We start from the raw sequence: 15,622 nt of genomic DNA on the forward strand, positions 1-15,622 counted from the left end.
GTCTGAGTTAAATGAGCCCAGTTAGAAGTCTGTTGGACAGTCTGATGCAGAGTTATGAGGTCACAAAGCTTGGTCCAATGTTAAGTCAATGGGATTTTTCAGACGGTCCCGGGACGTTTTTCAGAAAACCGAAAGTAGGATCAGTCGGAACAGATATAGCAACCCGAGTCAGACCAGTTTGGAGGTCTGGTGGGAGTTTGGTGGTCATGAGTTTAATTTTTAGTCTCAGAAGAAAAACAGGATAACAATAGTATGGCTTACACAAGCCAGCCTAATAATTTCATTCATGCACACGTTCTGACAGCTAATATGCCAGAGATTTAATGTTTCACAAAAAAATGCAGACACCTTTACCAATATCAAAGTGCTGCTGTGCCGTCAGCCAATCACTGCATTGCTCATCATGATTTTTGATTAGATTGATAGATCAGTCCTTCACAACACACGCAGGGATCTCAGATCAGTTCATCCAGACACTTAAATCTGATTCGTGAACTGCTGTTCTGGATGAAATGTTTGGTCTCACCTCTCCCGGCCGGACCTTGATGTAGAAGTTGTTCCTCTTGTAGGAGATCTTGAGTATTTTTGGCCAGGCGAAGCGATTGATGCGCAGTTTATCTCTGTAGACGAGGAGGCCGCTGGAGCAGACGCCCAGCATGATCTCCACACCCTCTGAATCCTGAAACACACACACACACACACACACACACACACACACACACACACACACACACACACACACACACACACACACACACACACACACACACACACACACACACACACACACACACACACACCATCAGTAAACAGCCCCACTATTACTCATGCTCTCGCAGATTATGCTCATATTTTGAACATGTCATTTTCACAGTTGAAATCAGAAGTTTACATAGACTCTAAATAAGGAACACAACCATGTTTTTAAAATGTCTGATGATAAATGATCCTAAATGTTTCCTATTTTAGGTCTGTTAGGGTTACCTAAATGATTTACTAAATGCCAGAATAATGAGAGAATTTGATTTTATAGAATTTTTTTATTAATTTCTAGACAGTCAAAATTTCCTTGGTATTTTTTAGCTTTGCTTTTAACCTGTATAACTTTGTCAAATGTTTTGGGTCTCCTTCCACAAGCTTCTCACAGTAGTTTGCAGGAGTTTTGGCCCATTCCTCCTGCAGAATTGCTGTAACTGAGTCAGATTTGTAGGCTGTCTTGCTCACACAAGCTTTTTCAACTCTGCCCACAAATGTTCTATAGGATTGACATCAGGGCTTTGTGATGGCCACTCCAAAACATTCACTCTGTTGTCCTTAAAGCACATTTTCACTAGTTTGGCAGTGTGTTTAGGGTCATGGTCTGTCTGGAAGAGTCATTTGTGGCCAAGTTGTAATGTCCTGGCTGATGTGTTGAGATGTTGCTTCAGTATTTCTCCATAATGTTCTTTCTTCATGATGCCATCTATGCTGTGAAGTGGACCAGTCACTCCTGCAGCAGAACAGCCCCCCAACATGATGCTGCCGCCCCCATACTGCACAGTTGGGATGGTGTTCTAGGCTTGTGTTCTTTCCTCTTTGTCCTCCAAATGTAACGCTGCTCATTATGGCCAAACAGTTCACTCTCAGCTCCATCAGAGCACAGGACATGTCTCCACACATCAGTCTGTTCCCAGTGTCATTCAGCTAATGGTAATCTGGCTTTGTTGTTGATTCTGGCTTGTTGATTTCCCCATGTTGTCACACAGGGAAGCAGTGTGTTTGAGCTTTTCCTTCAACACTATTCTACAGTTGTGCCTCACATAAACTCAAATGTTGTCAATTAGCCAATCAGAAACCTCCAAAACCCTGACATCATCATCTGAGCTTTTCCAGAGGCAGAATAATCTGATTGTGTGTAAACTTGACTTTCAACAAGAGTTAGAACAATTCCTCAAACAATCTCTCTCTCATTATTCTGCTATTAAGCAGAACAGAAACACAAGTGATCATCCTGACTTACCTAAAAGAGGAAAAGTTTAGTCACAATAACAGCTGACTTAGTTTTAAATGGTGCTGTGATTTACACAGTGGATGTACACTTCTGTTTTCAACTGAATGTATTTATTTAAGTCTAGGAATTTAGTTTTGATCACTTTGTTAGGGGTCTAATAATACTGAAATATTGTTATATATATGAAGAGTTCAGATGTAAAAGCCGTTAAACACCACTTCCACCAAAAATGAGCTAATGACCTTGAGTGACTGCTTTAGGCATGTACTACACATGATCACCAAACATTTTTGCTTCAAATCATCTAAATCACAGCATCAGCACATTCAGAACAGTTTGTTGGCAAAAGCCGCTAAACGGCGCCTGCCTTTGACAGCAAAAGCCGCTACATCCTGAGAACCAATCAGAAGGTGCGAATCAAATCATGTGTTTTCAATGTAGCAGCGCGCTGATATGCCGGCTTTATGAGGAGACATGTTTATGCGTTTTATTCTGCCTTCGATTTCGATTTTAAAAGACGGAGTTTGATGAACTGGGTGAGCCTGTCTGACTGTCAGTGAATAGCAAATGAAAACGTCCCCTACCTCAAAACTCAATGCAAGAAAAGAAAACATTGTACATTGGGAAGTGTAACATGCAGTCATTTCTGCACATGCTTTGAATGAGTCTGATTTACTATGCAATAAACAGCTAATTCTCATCACAAAAGATGAAGTTAAACAAAATGCCGTTCTTTTCTCCCATGGATGCTGACATGATCAAAACAGAAGAGACGAAAAAGAGATTTTACGATTAAGACCTTAAGTATGGTAAGAATGAATGAATGAGCTTCTAAAACTGTCTGAGAGGCGTCCCCTTATTGCAAAGTAGCCTACCTTGTGTTTTATTCGCTAATTTAAGCTATTTTATTCATTCATTCATTATTTTGTCGGCTTAGTCCCTTTATTAATCCAGGGTTGCTACAGAGGAATTAACCGCCAACTTATCCAGCACATTTTTAAGCAAGCGGATGCCCTTCCACCTGCAACCCATCTCTGGGAAACATCCACACACACATTCATACACTACGGACAATTTAGCCTACCCAATTCACCTGTACCGCATGTGTTTGGACTGTGGGGGAAACCGGAGCACCCGGAGGAAACCCACGCGAACGCAGGGAGAACATGCAAACTCCACACAGAAACACCAACTGAGCCGAGGATTAACCCAGCGACCTTCTTGCTGTAAGGCCACAGCACTACCTACTGTGCCACTGCGTCGCCTAAGCTGTTTTATTTAAAGATAAATATATATATATATAAATGTGTGTGTGTGTGTGTGTGTGTGCATATATATATATATATATATATATATATATATATATATATATATATATATATATATATATATATATATATATATGTATAAATAAGTGTGTATAATGTATAAAACTATACTTTATATTACTTTATACTATATGTCTGATAAGCTTTTTATATTAATGGACATTGCACAGATATTGATGTTTCATAATGTTTTGCTCTGTTCTACTTGCAGTACACCAACATATCTGAATTGATAATGTTTTTTTAGCATCTACATTTTGCACATGGCATGTTATGATAGAGGGGCACAGTTCTACAACATTAAGGGCTCTATTTTGACGATCAATGCGCAAAGTGCAAAGCGCAGGGCGCAAACGCTTTCAGGGCGTGTCAGAATCCACTTTTGCTATTTTAATGAGAAAAAAATCTGCTTAGCGCCGTGGCGCATGGTCTAACAGGGTTGAGCTTATTCTCTTAATGAGTTATAGGTGTGTTTTGAGAATAAACCAATCAGAGTCTCATCTCCCATTCCCTTTAAGAGTCAGTTGCGCCGCGCAATGATGCATTTGCTATTTACATGGCGACTTTGTAAGTGTAAAAACTGAACACTTCACTGGCAAGAAAACAGTTAAACAGAACATCTGCAGCGCGAGAATAAGAGAATGAGCCTCCTCATTATTTCCTTTCACTTTCACTCTTGTGGATAAGGAAAGCTTTACGCACAGACATCCATTAGACTTCATAATTAATTTAGTTTGTTAAGCGCAAAGATTGTGTCAAAACTATTTCTAGATTCAGTTATAATTTCCAGCAAACGAATAAATGAACAATAATAATGAAGTGTGCTCAAAATACTGAGTTATATCCTAATACACATGCTGCCCCATATGGTCTAAAACCTGACATGTGGACAAATCTAAGCTTGTTTTTAATAAAACAAATATAAATCTGCAGATAATAAATAATACTGCTAATAATAATAACATTATACAAAAGCAAATCGTCATGAATAAACTGAAAAAGCCTCCCGAGATGAAGAAGACATGAAAGTATTTGGTTTTATAACTCAGTAACACACTCTGCGCTGGACTTTAGACCGGCTTTGTTCTGGTCTAGAGAACAGAATAGTATAGTTTCTCAAAATAGCAACACGCCAGTAATGCGCCTCAACACCGCCTCCCTTTTTTAGACCAGAACGCCTATGGGTGCACATATGAGCGCAAATGCATACGCTTTTTAAACAGCGTGCTGCAAAACGTCAAACGACTCTTGCGCCGACGAAAGCTGAAACTAGCAAACAACAATTGCGTCGCACCTTGCGCCGGGCGTATGATAAGTCCCTAAATCTAAATCCCAAATATCAGAAATGACAACTGATTGTTCAGATTTAATTCATGTCAGCTTTAGTGAAGTTTATTCATAAACTAATTTCGGGAGGATCACGTGCTTATGATTTATCACGGCTGGTCTCGAATTTGTTAATCTTCCAATCATTCGAGACCTAAGCCACTATAAATAACCACAGTTTTCAATTCACTTTATCTTCGTTTGGAAGAAACCTCCCTCCTCCCCTTTTTCCTCCTCCTTTACCTCTGACTGGGCGACACGGTGGCCCAGTAGTTAGCACTGCGAGCCCCACAGCAAGAACACCGCCCGCCCTGGCCCCCTAGGACCGGCGGATGTTTCTCTGAGGAGTTTGTATGTTCTCCCCGTGTTCGTGTGGGTTTTCCCCGGGTGCTCCGGTTTCCTCCCACCATCCAAAGACATTCAATATACATAAAAAAAAAACAAGTATTTATCTAACCCTTGTGTTCCCTTAGCTACAGCAGCAGGGGAGTTCTGAGATCCACTGAGCTCGGGCTCCTCTCTCGCTCTGCCAAACGGGAGGAAGCCCCGGACTCGAGGAGTCCTTGAGCTCGGGGCTCTCTCCCGGGACAGCATGCCAAACAAGCTTTTATAAATCATCAGCTAAGTGGGAACTCTTGAAATGCTATTGATAAATGCACTTGACAGATTTAATTCATTCAATTTCCTCTGGCTTAGTCCCTGGTTTATTAGGGGTCACCACAGTGGAATGAACCGCCACTTACTTGACAGATTTATATATTTTTAATTTCAGGTGGTTTGTCTAATGCGTTTTATGTTTGATAAATTGAATTGCACTTGCATCTTTAATGATTTTCAACTAATTACACTGTCTTGTCCCAATAGGTGGATTTAGAGGTTTTTGCAAAAAAAGCACACGTGGATTAAGCTGGTTATGATGCAAAAGAAAATCAATTGTCTAGAGTAACATTTTTGGAAAAAAAGGTATGTTATTTACTAGCTAATAACCTTATTATTACATATTTAATGAACCTAATCAGTGGAGTCTGATAGAAAATGTTTAATTACTAGAAAAGAGGTGTGATGGATTTAGAGGCTTTTGCATCTGAACTCTTTATGTTATAACAATATTTCAGTTAAAGAGAAAACAATGAGCCCTCCTGTGGATATTAATCAATGGTTTAATACATTTGCTTTATTTAAATGCACCAAAATTTGGTCAATATTCGCTGAAAAACTAATAAAAAAAATATATTTTTCAAAATGAGGTATAATCAATCATGCCGAATAAACAATAAGATGCATAAAATAAACAATAATAAGGCACATGAGCAAATCAGGTTGAACACGAGGAACCGTTCTCACGCTAGAAAACAGAGAGAAATAGACAAATGCATGGTGAATGTCTGCAGTGCTGGAGTCAGAGTGACTCAGCGGTAAAATCCTGCGCCGTACTGTACTGGAGATACAGCAGACACACACACACACACACACACACACACGTTATAAAGCAGATCACTAATAAATAACAATAATAATAATGACTGCATGATGGAGCAAGGATGAACCGCAGCACCATGACACGCTGTCTGCACCTGCATGCACATACACTCTCATTATTAATGCAACACACACTGACGCATGGCTCTACACACACACAGATGCAGCGCTGCATCTTACCTCCTCCTGCAGGACCGCTAACCACTCCAGACGCGTGAGCAGCTGATGAGGACGAGTGAGAGAGAGAGAGAGAGAGAGAGAAATGACAGACAAAGATGAAGAGAAATGAGAGAAAAAGAGAAATGTAAGACAGACCGAGGGAGAGAGAGAGACCGAGGGAGAGATAGAGAGAGCGAGGGAGAAAGAGAGGGGGAGAGGCAAAGGGTCGCAGCAGCCAATCAGAATAGATGATACAACAGGAGTGCATTTGAAAAGGATTTGCATGATTTATCTTCTGGGTAATGCAGTTTGTCCATCGTGAATTCCAGAGATGAACTCTAATATAATCAAATAAATAATAAGCAAAATATGTTGGTATAAATAGTAAATATAAAATTATAATAACATATATATATATATATATATATATATATATATATATATATATATATATATATATATATATATATATATATATATATACATACATACATATATATATATATATATATATACATACATATATATATATATATATACATACATATATATATATATATACATACATATATATATATATATACATACATATATATATATACATACATATGTGTGTGTGTTTAAGCAACTAAATCAAAAATTTTTAAGTTTCTGTGAGATGGTGTTGTCCTCACACTCCTGCTTTGTTTTATGTTGATCATATTATAACAAAGAAAACAATCTGAAGTAGTTGTTTTTAAGTTATATATACCGTGATTTTAACGGTCCGGCCCGCTTGGGAATAGATTTTCCTCCATGCGGCCGCTGAGCTAAAATGAGTTTGACACCCCTGCTTAAAATACACTGACTATATTCACTGAGGAAAATATTTATTTTCAAAAATGGGCTGTACTCAATTATGCTGAGCACTGGATTTGCTTATTGGCTTATTTCTTGCATATTTACATATAAGGTTGTGTGATACAACATTTCCTTCCTGAATTAATCAGTTCTTCAAGGAGTCGTGAGAGTCGGTGATTCTTGGGACTCACTTGCTTCTGTTCTAAATGAATCAGTTGTTTTGAACGAATCATTTAACTGAAATAATTATAGCAGGCTGAAATCTGCCGAGACCAACACAAAAACACACTCTGTGAAGTTTACAAACCCAAAAATCACTCAGTTGAAAGTCAGTTTTGTATTGAAGCGCAACAATCCAAAAAACATTTCAAGCAAAGCGAACACACTGCGATTAACAGACCAGCAGCACATCCTGATGTTTACAGGGTTTTATCAACCTTCTAAGCCTCGCTGGTGTTAAAAAGAGATCAAGATGAGAAGTGCAGTGAAAACACACACACACACACACACACAAACACACACACACTTACACTGACACACACAAACATGTTCTCACCTTGGCGCGGTGCAGGTCGACTCCATACATGGAGAGTTTCTTTGCGTTTTCCAAAAACAACATGTCGGCTTCAGCAGGAGTCATTCCTCTGAACACACACACACACATGAACATCATCAACACACTCATCAACAGTGGTGTAACAGATCACATGTCTCATGGTTTGGATCACATTACTGTTTTTGGGATGCGGATCGAACCATTTTTCAGATCAGCAAACACGAGAGGAGACCAATTTAGTGAGTTTATTACTAAAACAGCACAGCCAGACACTTTATTTTGATGCTGTATTTGAGTATCAGTAGACTGTCTGCTTAATATCCGCTGATGCTGCTCCTGCTCCTTCAACAGACATTTAACTGACTATAAAGCCTGGTTTATACTTCTGTGTCAAGTGACCGGCGTAACCCACGGCTCAGGCAACGCGCGTGGCTGTGCATCTATACTTCTGCTGCTGTCTCTTTAACACTTCCGAAACGCTAGTTGGCAGTGCGGTGTAAATGTTCCTCTGTGTCGAGTTTCTTCGCTGCTGTTTTGCTTTTCCTGAACACTTCCTGGATGTACAAGTGGCTCAAACTCGCTCATTTTGAGGCAGGAACCAGCAGACGTGCAACAACTTTAACCATGAGGTAAACACAAAACAAAACTGTCCATCAGGAGCTCCTTCACGGGACTCCACACTTGTAAACACTCGCTCCATCAGGCTCGCACCTTTCACGCGGCTCTCGGTCCCGCCCAGACTCGTCAGCGCTACCAAGCCAACCAATCACAGAGCTTGCGCTACGCGTCGTTGCGACATGGTTACATTTTTTTAGAGGTGCACGTCATTGACGACGAACGGCCTCGGCGAAGAGCTATGCATCAACGCCGTAGCATACGCCGGCGATCGCCGCAGAAGTATAAATCAGCCTTAAGAAACTATGCAAGTACATGTCAACTTACACTAACCCTAACCCCAACCCCAACCTAACAGTCTACTTATAATCTAATGAGAATTACTTGGCATGTAGATGCAATGTAACTTAGATTCAACCAAGCGACCATCAAAACAAAGTGTGACCAATAGGTTCAGCAATATCCTTTGGATAAACTATTCATTAGTCTTACACCTTTAAGTTAATTTCTTACTAGATTTATCAATACACCCCAAAGTTTTTTAGATTCAAATTTTTTTCATTTATCTTATCCTTAAATAAACCCTTTTTGCTTCTCTTATTTTATTCCTAACCTCGTTTCTCTTAATTTAATAAAACTCATATCCAAAACTATCAATTTTATCCTTGACAATTGTAATATACCATCTGTAATCCAGGGGTCTTTATATATATATATATATATATATATATATATATGGTGCTAATTTATTCAAAGCCTTACTGAACAGATCCTTAAAACAATCCCAAGCTGCATGCTTACCCACAGATCCTCATACCCCAGACCAACTTTATCTAACATAGACCACTTTGAGAGATGTAAACAAAAACAACGGTCTCAACCCATTTCCTGTTTTATATGTTTAATTTCTACATCTTCTGAGAATCCAAAAAGAGCCACACATTGATAAATAACGTTATGATCGCTGTTTTCACATTAGGTTATGATTAAATTGCCTCTTGTTGCAGTTATGAAACAGTTTGATAAGCAGCAGGAAATGTGCATGGGCCAATGAGATGACAACTTTGGAATGGTCTACATCACAAAATAAATTAGGACTAAAATTTTTCATTGACCTCCCTAAAACAGTATTATGGCCCATTAACTTTGCCTTTTGCACTTTTCTACATAAATATAGTAATAAATTATCACACATACACTCAATTACACCACTTCAGCATATCTTGGCTTACACACACACACACACACACACACACACACACACACTTACAGTCAATACACAAACACACTCTGTTGTGCTTGGGTTCAGTGTGTGGATCAGTAAACAGAGCAGTGCATTGTGGTTTGAGACACACACACACACACACACACACACACACACACACACACACACACACACACACACACATAGTAGTCTTTGTGCGCTTGAACACTGATCTGTTGATCATCATTGAGCACAATAATCACACACTGAGCTTTATGGACTGATCTGTGGAAACATCCGTCCGTCAGTCTCTCACACAGTGTTACTGCACACTGAAAATAACACGGCTAATAGCACTTCATTTCAATAAAATGCCAATATTACATGAGACAATTACATTAGTAATGAAGTAATAAAACATTAGAGATTGTTGCATGTTAACGTTTTTATTATTTTAGTCCTCAATGTCTGTAGTAGAGCTGCAGGATTGAGAATCGCAAATTTTTTTTTGCCTAAAATAAAGATCAGGATTTTCTCAGGATTCTGTAGATGTGAAATAAAGGCTAATATGAGTGGGCTGTTATTATTAGGCTGGCTTGTGTAGCAAGCCAGACTACTGTTATCCTATTTTTCTTCTGAGACTAAAAATTAAACTCTATCTCCTCCTAGAGCTTTTGAGCTATGACCACCAAACTGACACCAGACCTCCAAACTGATCTGACTCGGGTTGCTATATCTTTTCGGACTGATCCGACTTTCGGTTTTCCGAAAAATGTCCCGGGACCGTTGAAAATATCCCATTGACTTAACATTGCACCAAACTTTTTGACCTCATAACTCTGCATCAGACTGTCCTACAGACTTCTAACTGGGCTAATTTAACTCAGACTACCTAACTGTCAATATCTGATGAGCTTTTGAATTTCTGGCCACACCCTAGCAACCACTTATGGGACCCTAGAAACTGTCCCATAGACTTCCACTGCATAGGTCTATCTATCTATCTATCTATCTATCTATCTATCTATCTATCTATCTATCTATCTATCTATCTATCTATCTATCTATCTATCTATCTTGCTAGTAACATGCTAATTCATGCTAGAATCATGCTAAAAACATGCTAGAATCAAGCTAGTAACATGCTAATTAATCTTAGAATCATGCTAATAACATGCTAATTCATACTAGAATCATGCTAGTAACATGCTAATTTGTGCTAGAATTATGCTAGTAACATGCTAATTCATGCTAGAATCATGCTAGTAACATGCTAATTCATGCTAGAATCATGCTAGTAACATGCCAATTCATCTTTTCATACTTTTTAAAACGGTTTAAACTAAACAAACTATTACCATCAGGCGTTCACAAGCCAGTCTCAAAGTTTGTCCTCAAACTTTAAGAATCTAGTTGTTATTCTCAAGCATGTGGTAAACAGCAATAGGCTTTGTGGAGCTCTGCTGTTGGTGAAAATGCTGAATGTTGTACAGACTTGGAATGGTGAACAGACTTTAGATGTGTCCTGGTCATTAATGCTGATGATAATTCTGATTTTGTATTATTGTGTTTGAGACATAAGCTTACAATCTGACAATTCCTGCTTAAAATCTGTCACTGGCGTGATTTTCTTGAATACAGAAGACTGGGTGGGTATTAGGGCTGCTCGATTATGGGAAAAATCATAATCACGATTAATTTGGTCATAATTGTAATCACGATTATTCAAAACGATTATCAGTTGAAGTCAAAATTATTCGTCCTCCTGTGAATTTATTGTTATATTATAAATATTTTCCAAATTATGTTTAACAGAGGGGTTTTTTTTACAGTATTTCCTATAATATTTTTTCTTCTGGAGAAAGGCTTATTTGTTTTATTTCAGCTAGAATAAAAGCAGGTTTGAATATTTTGAAACCTATTTTAATAGCCCGATATTATTAGCCCCTTTAAGCAATATATATGTTTGATTGTCTGCAGAGGAAACTACTGTTATACAATGACTTGCCTAATTACCCTAATTAAGCCTTTGAACGTCACTTTAAGCTGAATACTAGTATCTTAAAAAACATCTAGTAAAATATAATGTGCTGTCATCATAGCAAAGATAAAAGAAATCAGTTATTAGAAATGAGTTATTAAATCTGTTATGTTTAAACTGCGCTTTAAGCATCTTCACTGTATTTTTAATTTTATTATTGATTAATAATGAAAACAGTCGGCAGCAGCAGGAATACCGCACGCTGTCTCTTTAAGAATAGTGCGGCTCTGATATGGTTTCTCTTTTGATTCTCAACTTGTGTGTTTATTAAACAAATGAGGATTAATATGAATAATCAATAAACATCGCGCTCTAACACAAGTGTGCATGTATTTCACCATTAAAGCGCTCATATTAAGATCGCGTTAGATGTGTGTGTGCTGTGCTGTCCGAGGCTAAGCACGGCGCGCACACACACAACAGCACGTGCTCTTTTGCGCTTTTAAAATTATGAATGATGCGCATCCCGTGCTGCAAAAGTTGCATTACAGCACATGCTTTCAGTCATTTTCACGTGGAACTGAGCTGAGTTTTCACACGTGTACAACTGGAAAGGGAGCGGTACGTGATGGAATAATCGTTTATCTCGATTAATGGCTTTTCATAATCGTCACAAGCCAAAATCGAAATCAGATTTTTGATTAATTGCACAGCCCTAGTGGGTATTTTTGCATTTTGGCGGGTTTTGGATACTGTTTGGGCTGGAACCAGTCAGCTACATCTGGCAACACTGTGTGCGCTTTCGGTTTCATTTTCAATGCTAAGAGTGGTTTACTTCCCGCGCGGCTCCCAAACGATCACTCGGTGCCGCAAATTGAATGTTATTTACAGCTTTATTAGCTGTTATTCATGGCATTTAGTCTGTTCACTAAAGTAGACTTCTTTTAGAGGTGCGCGCTGCCCCGTCCTCCCTGTGGTAACAGCTTACGATCAGCTCACGTCATGTGTGTGAAAAAGACAGCATTATATGAAGGCAGCCATCTAATGATGTTGAACAGATTCAGGAAATGTTCACAGTATGTCTGATAATATTTTTTCTTATGGAGAAAGTCTGATTTGTTTTATTTCGGCTAGAATAAAAGCAGTTTTAAATTTTTTAAACACCATTTTAAGCTCAATATTATTAGGTAACAAACCATCATTATACAATGACTTGCCTAATTACCCTAACCTGCCTAGTTACCCTAATTACCCTAGTGAAGCCTTTACATGTCACTTTAAGCTGTATAGAAGTGTCTTGAAGAATATCTAGTCTAATATTATTCACTGTCATCATGACAAAGAGAAAATAAATCAGTTATGAGAGATGAGTTATTAACAGTTGAAACTTCACTGCAACTTCACTGCAACTTCACTGCAAAGTATCAGCATCAACACTATAAACACATTTAAATAAATCTACATAAAGCACTAACATAACAAGACTGATAATAAAGCCTGTATGATGGCCGGTGTCTGACCTGTATGCGCGGTGCAGCTCCAGCACTTTGTCCTGCAGCTCTTTGCTCTGGTTTGGAGCGAAGCGCAGGTCTGAGAGCGCACTGGAGTTCTGCAGCTCCGAGTCGCAGTCGCCCAGCTCAGACTGCAGCGTGTAGGAGCCCAGCACCGCGTGAGTGGAGAACGAGCACGGCAGACGGCCAGACACCACATCATCCCGCAGCTGGAGGCACAGGAAATACCTGACAAACACACACACAGACACACTTCACTACGGTATTCATTATAAATGGGACGGTTCATCAGAAAAAGAAAAGAAGAATACCTGACAAACACACATTATTCATTAGAGACAGGAGGGTTCATGAAGAAAAAAAATAAAAATAAAATAAATAAATACAATGTTCAGTTATCTTGTCACGGTTTGGTGTGTGTATTTTTTGGTTTGGTTTTAACACACATTATTTAAATCTTTAATAGCTATTGTTAACTATAATAACCTTGGTTTTGCTTCTAGATTTAATTTGTATGTAAGTTTTAGCAGGTTAGTTTTTATTTTTAATTTTTTTAATTTTACAGAACAAAATCAGACTGCTAGGAAGGGGGCAACATTTTTAATTACCTGCACAGCCCTAACAAAAATAAATAAATAAATAAATAAATTAATTAATTAATAATTAAATTATTAATATACATAAATAAATAAAAATAAATTAATGAATTAATTAATTAATAAAAAAATAATTAAATTAAATAAATAAATAAATTAATTAATTAATAATTAAATTATTAATAAATAAATAAATTAATTAATTAATTAATAAAAAAATTAATTAAATAAATGAATTAAATTATTAATAACAAAATAAATAGATAAATTAATTAATGAATTAATTAATAATTAAATTATAAATAAATAAATTAATTAATCAACTAATAAAAAATTAAATTAAATTAATTAATTAATAACAAAATAAATTAATAGATTAATTAATTAATTAATAATTAAATTTTTAAAAGATGATTTAATTAATTAATAAAATATTAAATTATATTAAATAAATAAATTAATTAATTAATTAAGTCATTAATAACAAAAATAAATAAATAAATAAATAAATAAATAGATTAATTACTTAATAATTAAATTATTAATAAATAAATTTATAAATTAATAAAATATTAAATTAAATTTAATAAATAAATAAATTAATTAATTAATTCATTAATAACAAAAAAATTAAAATAAAATAAATAAATAAATAAATAAATAAATAAATAAATAAATAAATAAATAAAAATGTGGATTTAACAGAGGAATATATGAATGAATAATTTTTTTGGGAGGATAATGCAGTTCTTGTCTTGCAGTGCTGTATTGATCAACTTTTCAATACAAGTTTGTAGTACTTTGTATTCAGTATGATGATAAAAAAACCCTTTAAATAGATAACCAAAACAGGAGGAGCATTTTTTTTGGTAATATCTTTATTATTTGTCTGTCTGTCTGGTTCTTAAATCTGATTGGCTGATAGCCATGCAATATTCTGCAAATAGCAGCACTCCTCCAGCGTCTTCATCCTTGTGTATTACTCCGCCCACATACATCAACAAGCAGAGAATGCTCTACAGTTTGACGAATATTGCAGCTGTTAGACAACAAGATGTACTTTTAAGGCTTTTTAGTCAAGAATGCAGTTGTTCAGATTGCAACTATGCAGCTTATTTATAAGAATAGTGGCTGTTTTAATATATGTGTGCAGTGCCGCAGTGGATCGGCTGCCATCAGCCTGAGCCAAGCAAAGTAAGTGACGGTTGATGTTCCGCCACAAGATGGAGACAGAGACCACATTATAAGTCCATAAGGGAGAAAAACAGCATTTTCTCAGTGTAAATGTGAAACTACAGCTGATCAAATTATTATAGATAAGGTAAGTGACATTTTAAGTCGATCTCTCTGTTTTTTATTTTGTATTGCTGTATTTATACCAAAGAAACCGCTAGTGTTTGCTTTGGCATTTCAGGGTTAATTATTGTGAAATCCCGATTACAACAGAGAAATACAGGAAAATCTCTATAGACTGATGGTATTTCATGCTGTTCAGCCTTATAATCTTAAAATGTAAGCAAAATCAGCTGTTTTGTCATCACTTTAGACATTACGCTAGAGAATCATTCAAACACTAGCTCTACAGTGACGTGTGTGAATGAGCAATGGTTTCTGCTGTTCTGACGTCAGTGGCAGATGTGATTAAAAGGCGGAAGAAAATAGTTCCTCATACAAAAGGGTTTTTGAGACTCTCTGTGTTTGATTTTTTTGTTTATATACACGATTATGACGTTCAACTGTTGTATAAATGCAATATCACACAATCGTAGCAGTGTGATTTGGCTGTGTATCGTCATTGGCGGGACACTAAGGCAATGCTCGCCTCCCACCAGTGCTAATATACAGCCACATTGCACTGCTACCGGTGTGATATTGCTCAAATTTATGTATATATATACTATACTATGTATTTTATGTGTATATATATTTATATATATATATATATATATATATATATATATATATATATATATATATATATATATATATATATATATATATACTTGTAAAGAACATGTTGGTAAATAATGGCCCAGT

General features: G+C 36.7%; 1 protein-coding gene across 11 annotated transcripts in view; it reads right to left on the bottom strand.

Annotated features, from left to right (window-relative positions):
• epb41l3b (erythrocyte membrane protein band 4.1-like 3b) overlaps positions 1 to 15,622 on the bottom strand; it is a gene marked incomplete at its 5' end in the record, with an annotated part of 118,334 nt that overhangs the window by 47,871 nt on the left and 54,841 nt on the right. For 9 of the 11 annotated variants that reach the window (NM_001443248.1, NM_001443250.1, NM_001443249.1 and 6 more), the window contains 3 exon segments: positions 527 to 679; positions 7,679 to 7,766; positions 12,999 to 13,217. In NM_001443248.1, the coding sequence (NP_001430177.1) occupies positions 527 to 679; positions 7,679 to 7,766; positions 12,999 to 13,217 (460 nt within the window). 11 annotated transcript variants of the gene reach the window in all.

The sequence above is a fragment of the Danio rerio genome, chromosome 2 (assembly GCF_052040795.2).
Source record: "Danio rerio strain M-AB ecotype USA chromosome 2, GRCz13ab, whole genome shotgun sequence".
In the NCBI taxonomy this organism is placed as follows: Eukaryota; Metazoa; Chordata; class Actinopteri; order Cypriniformes; family Danionidae; genus Danio; species Danio rerio.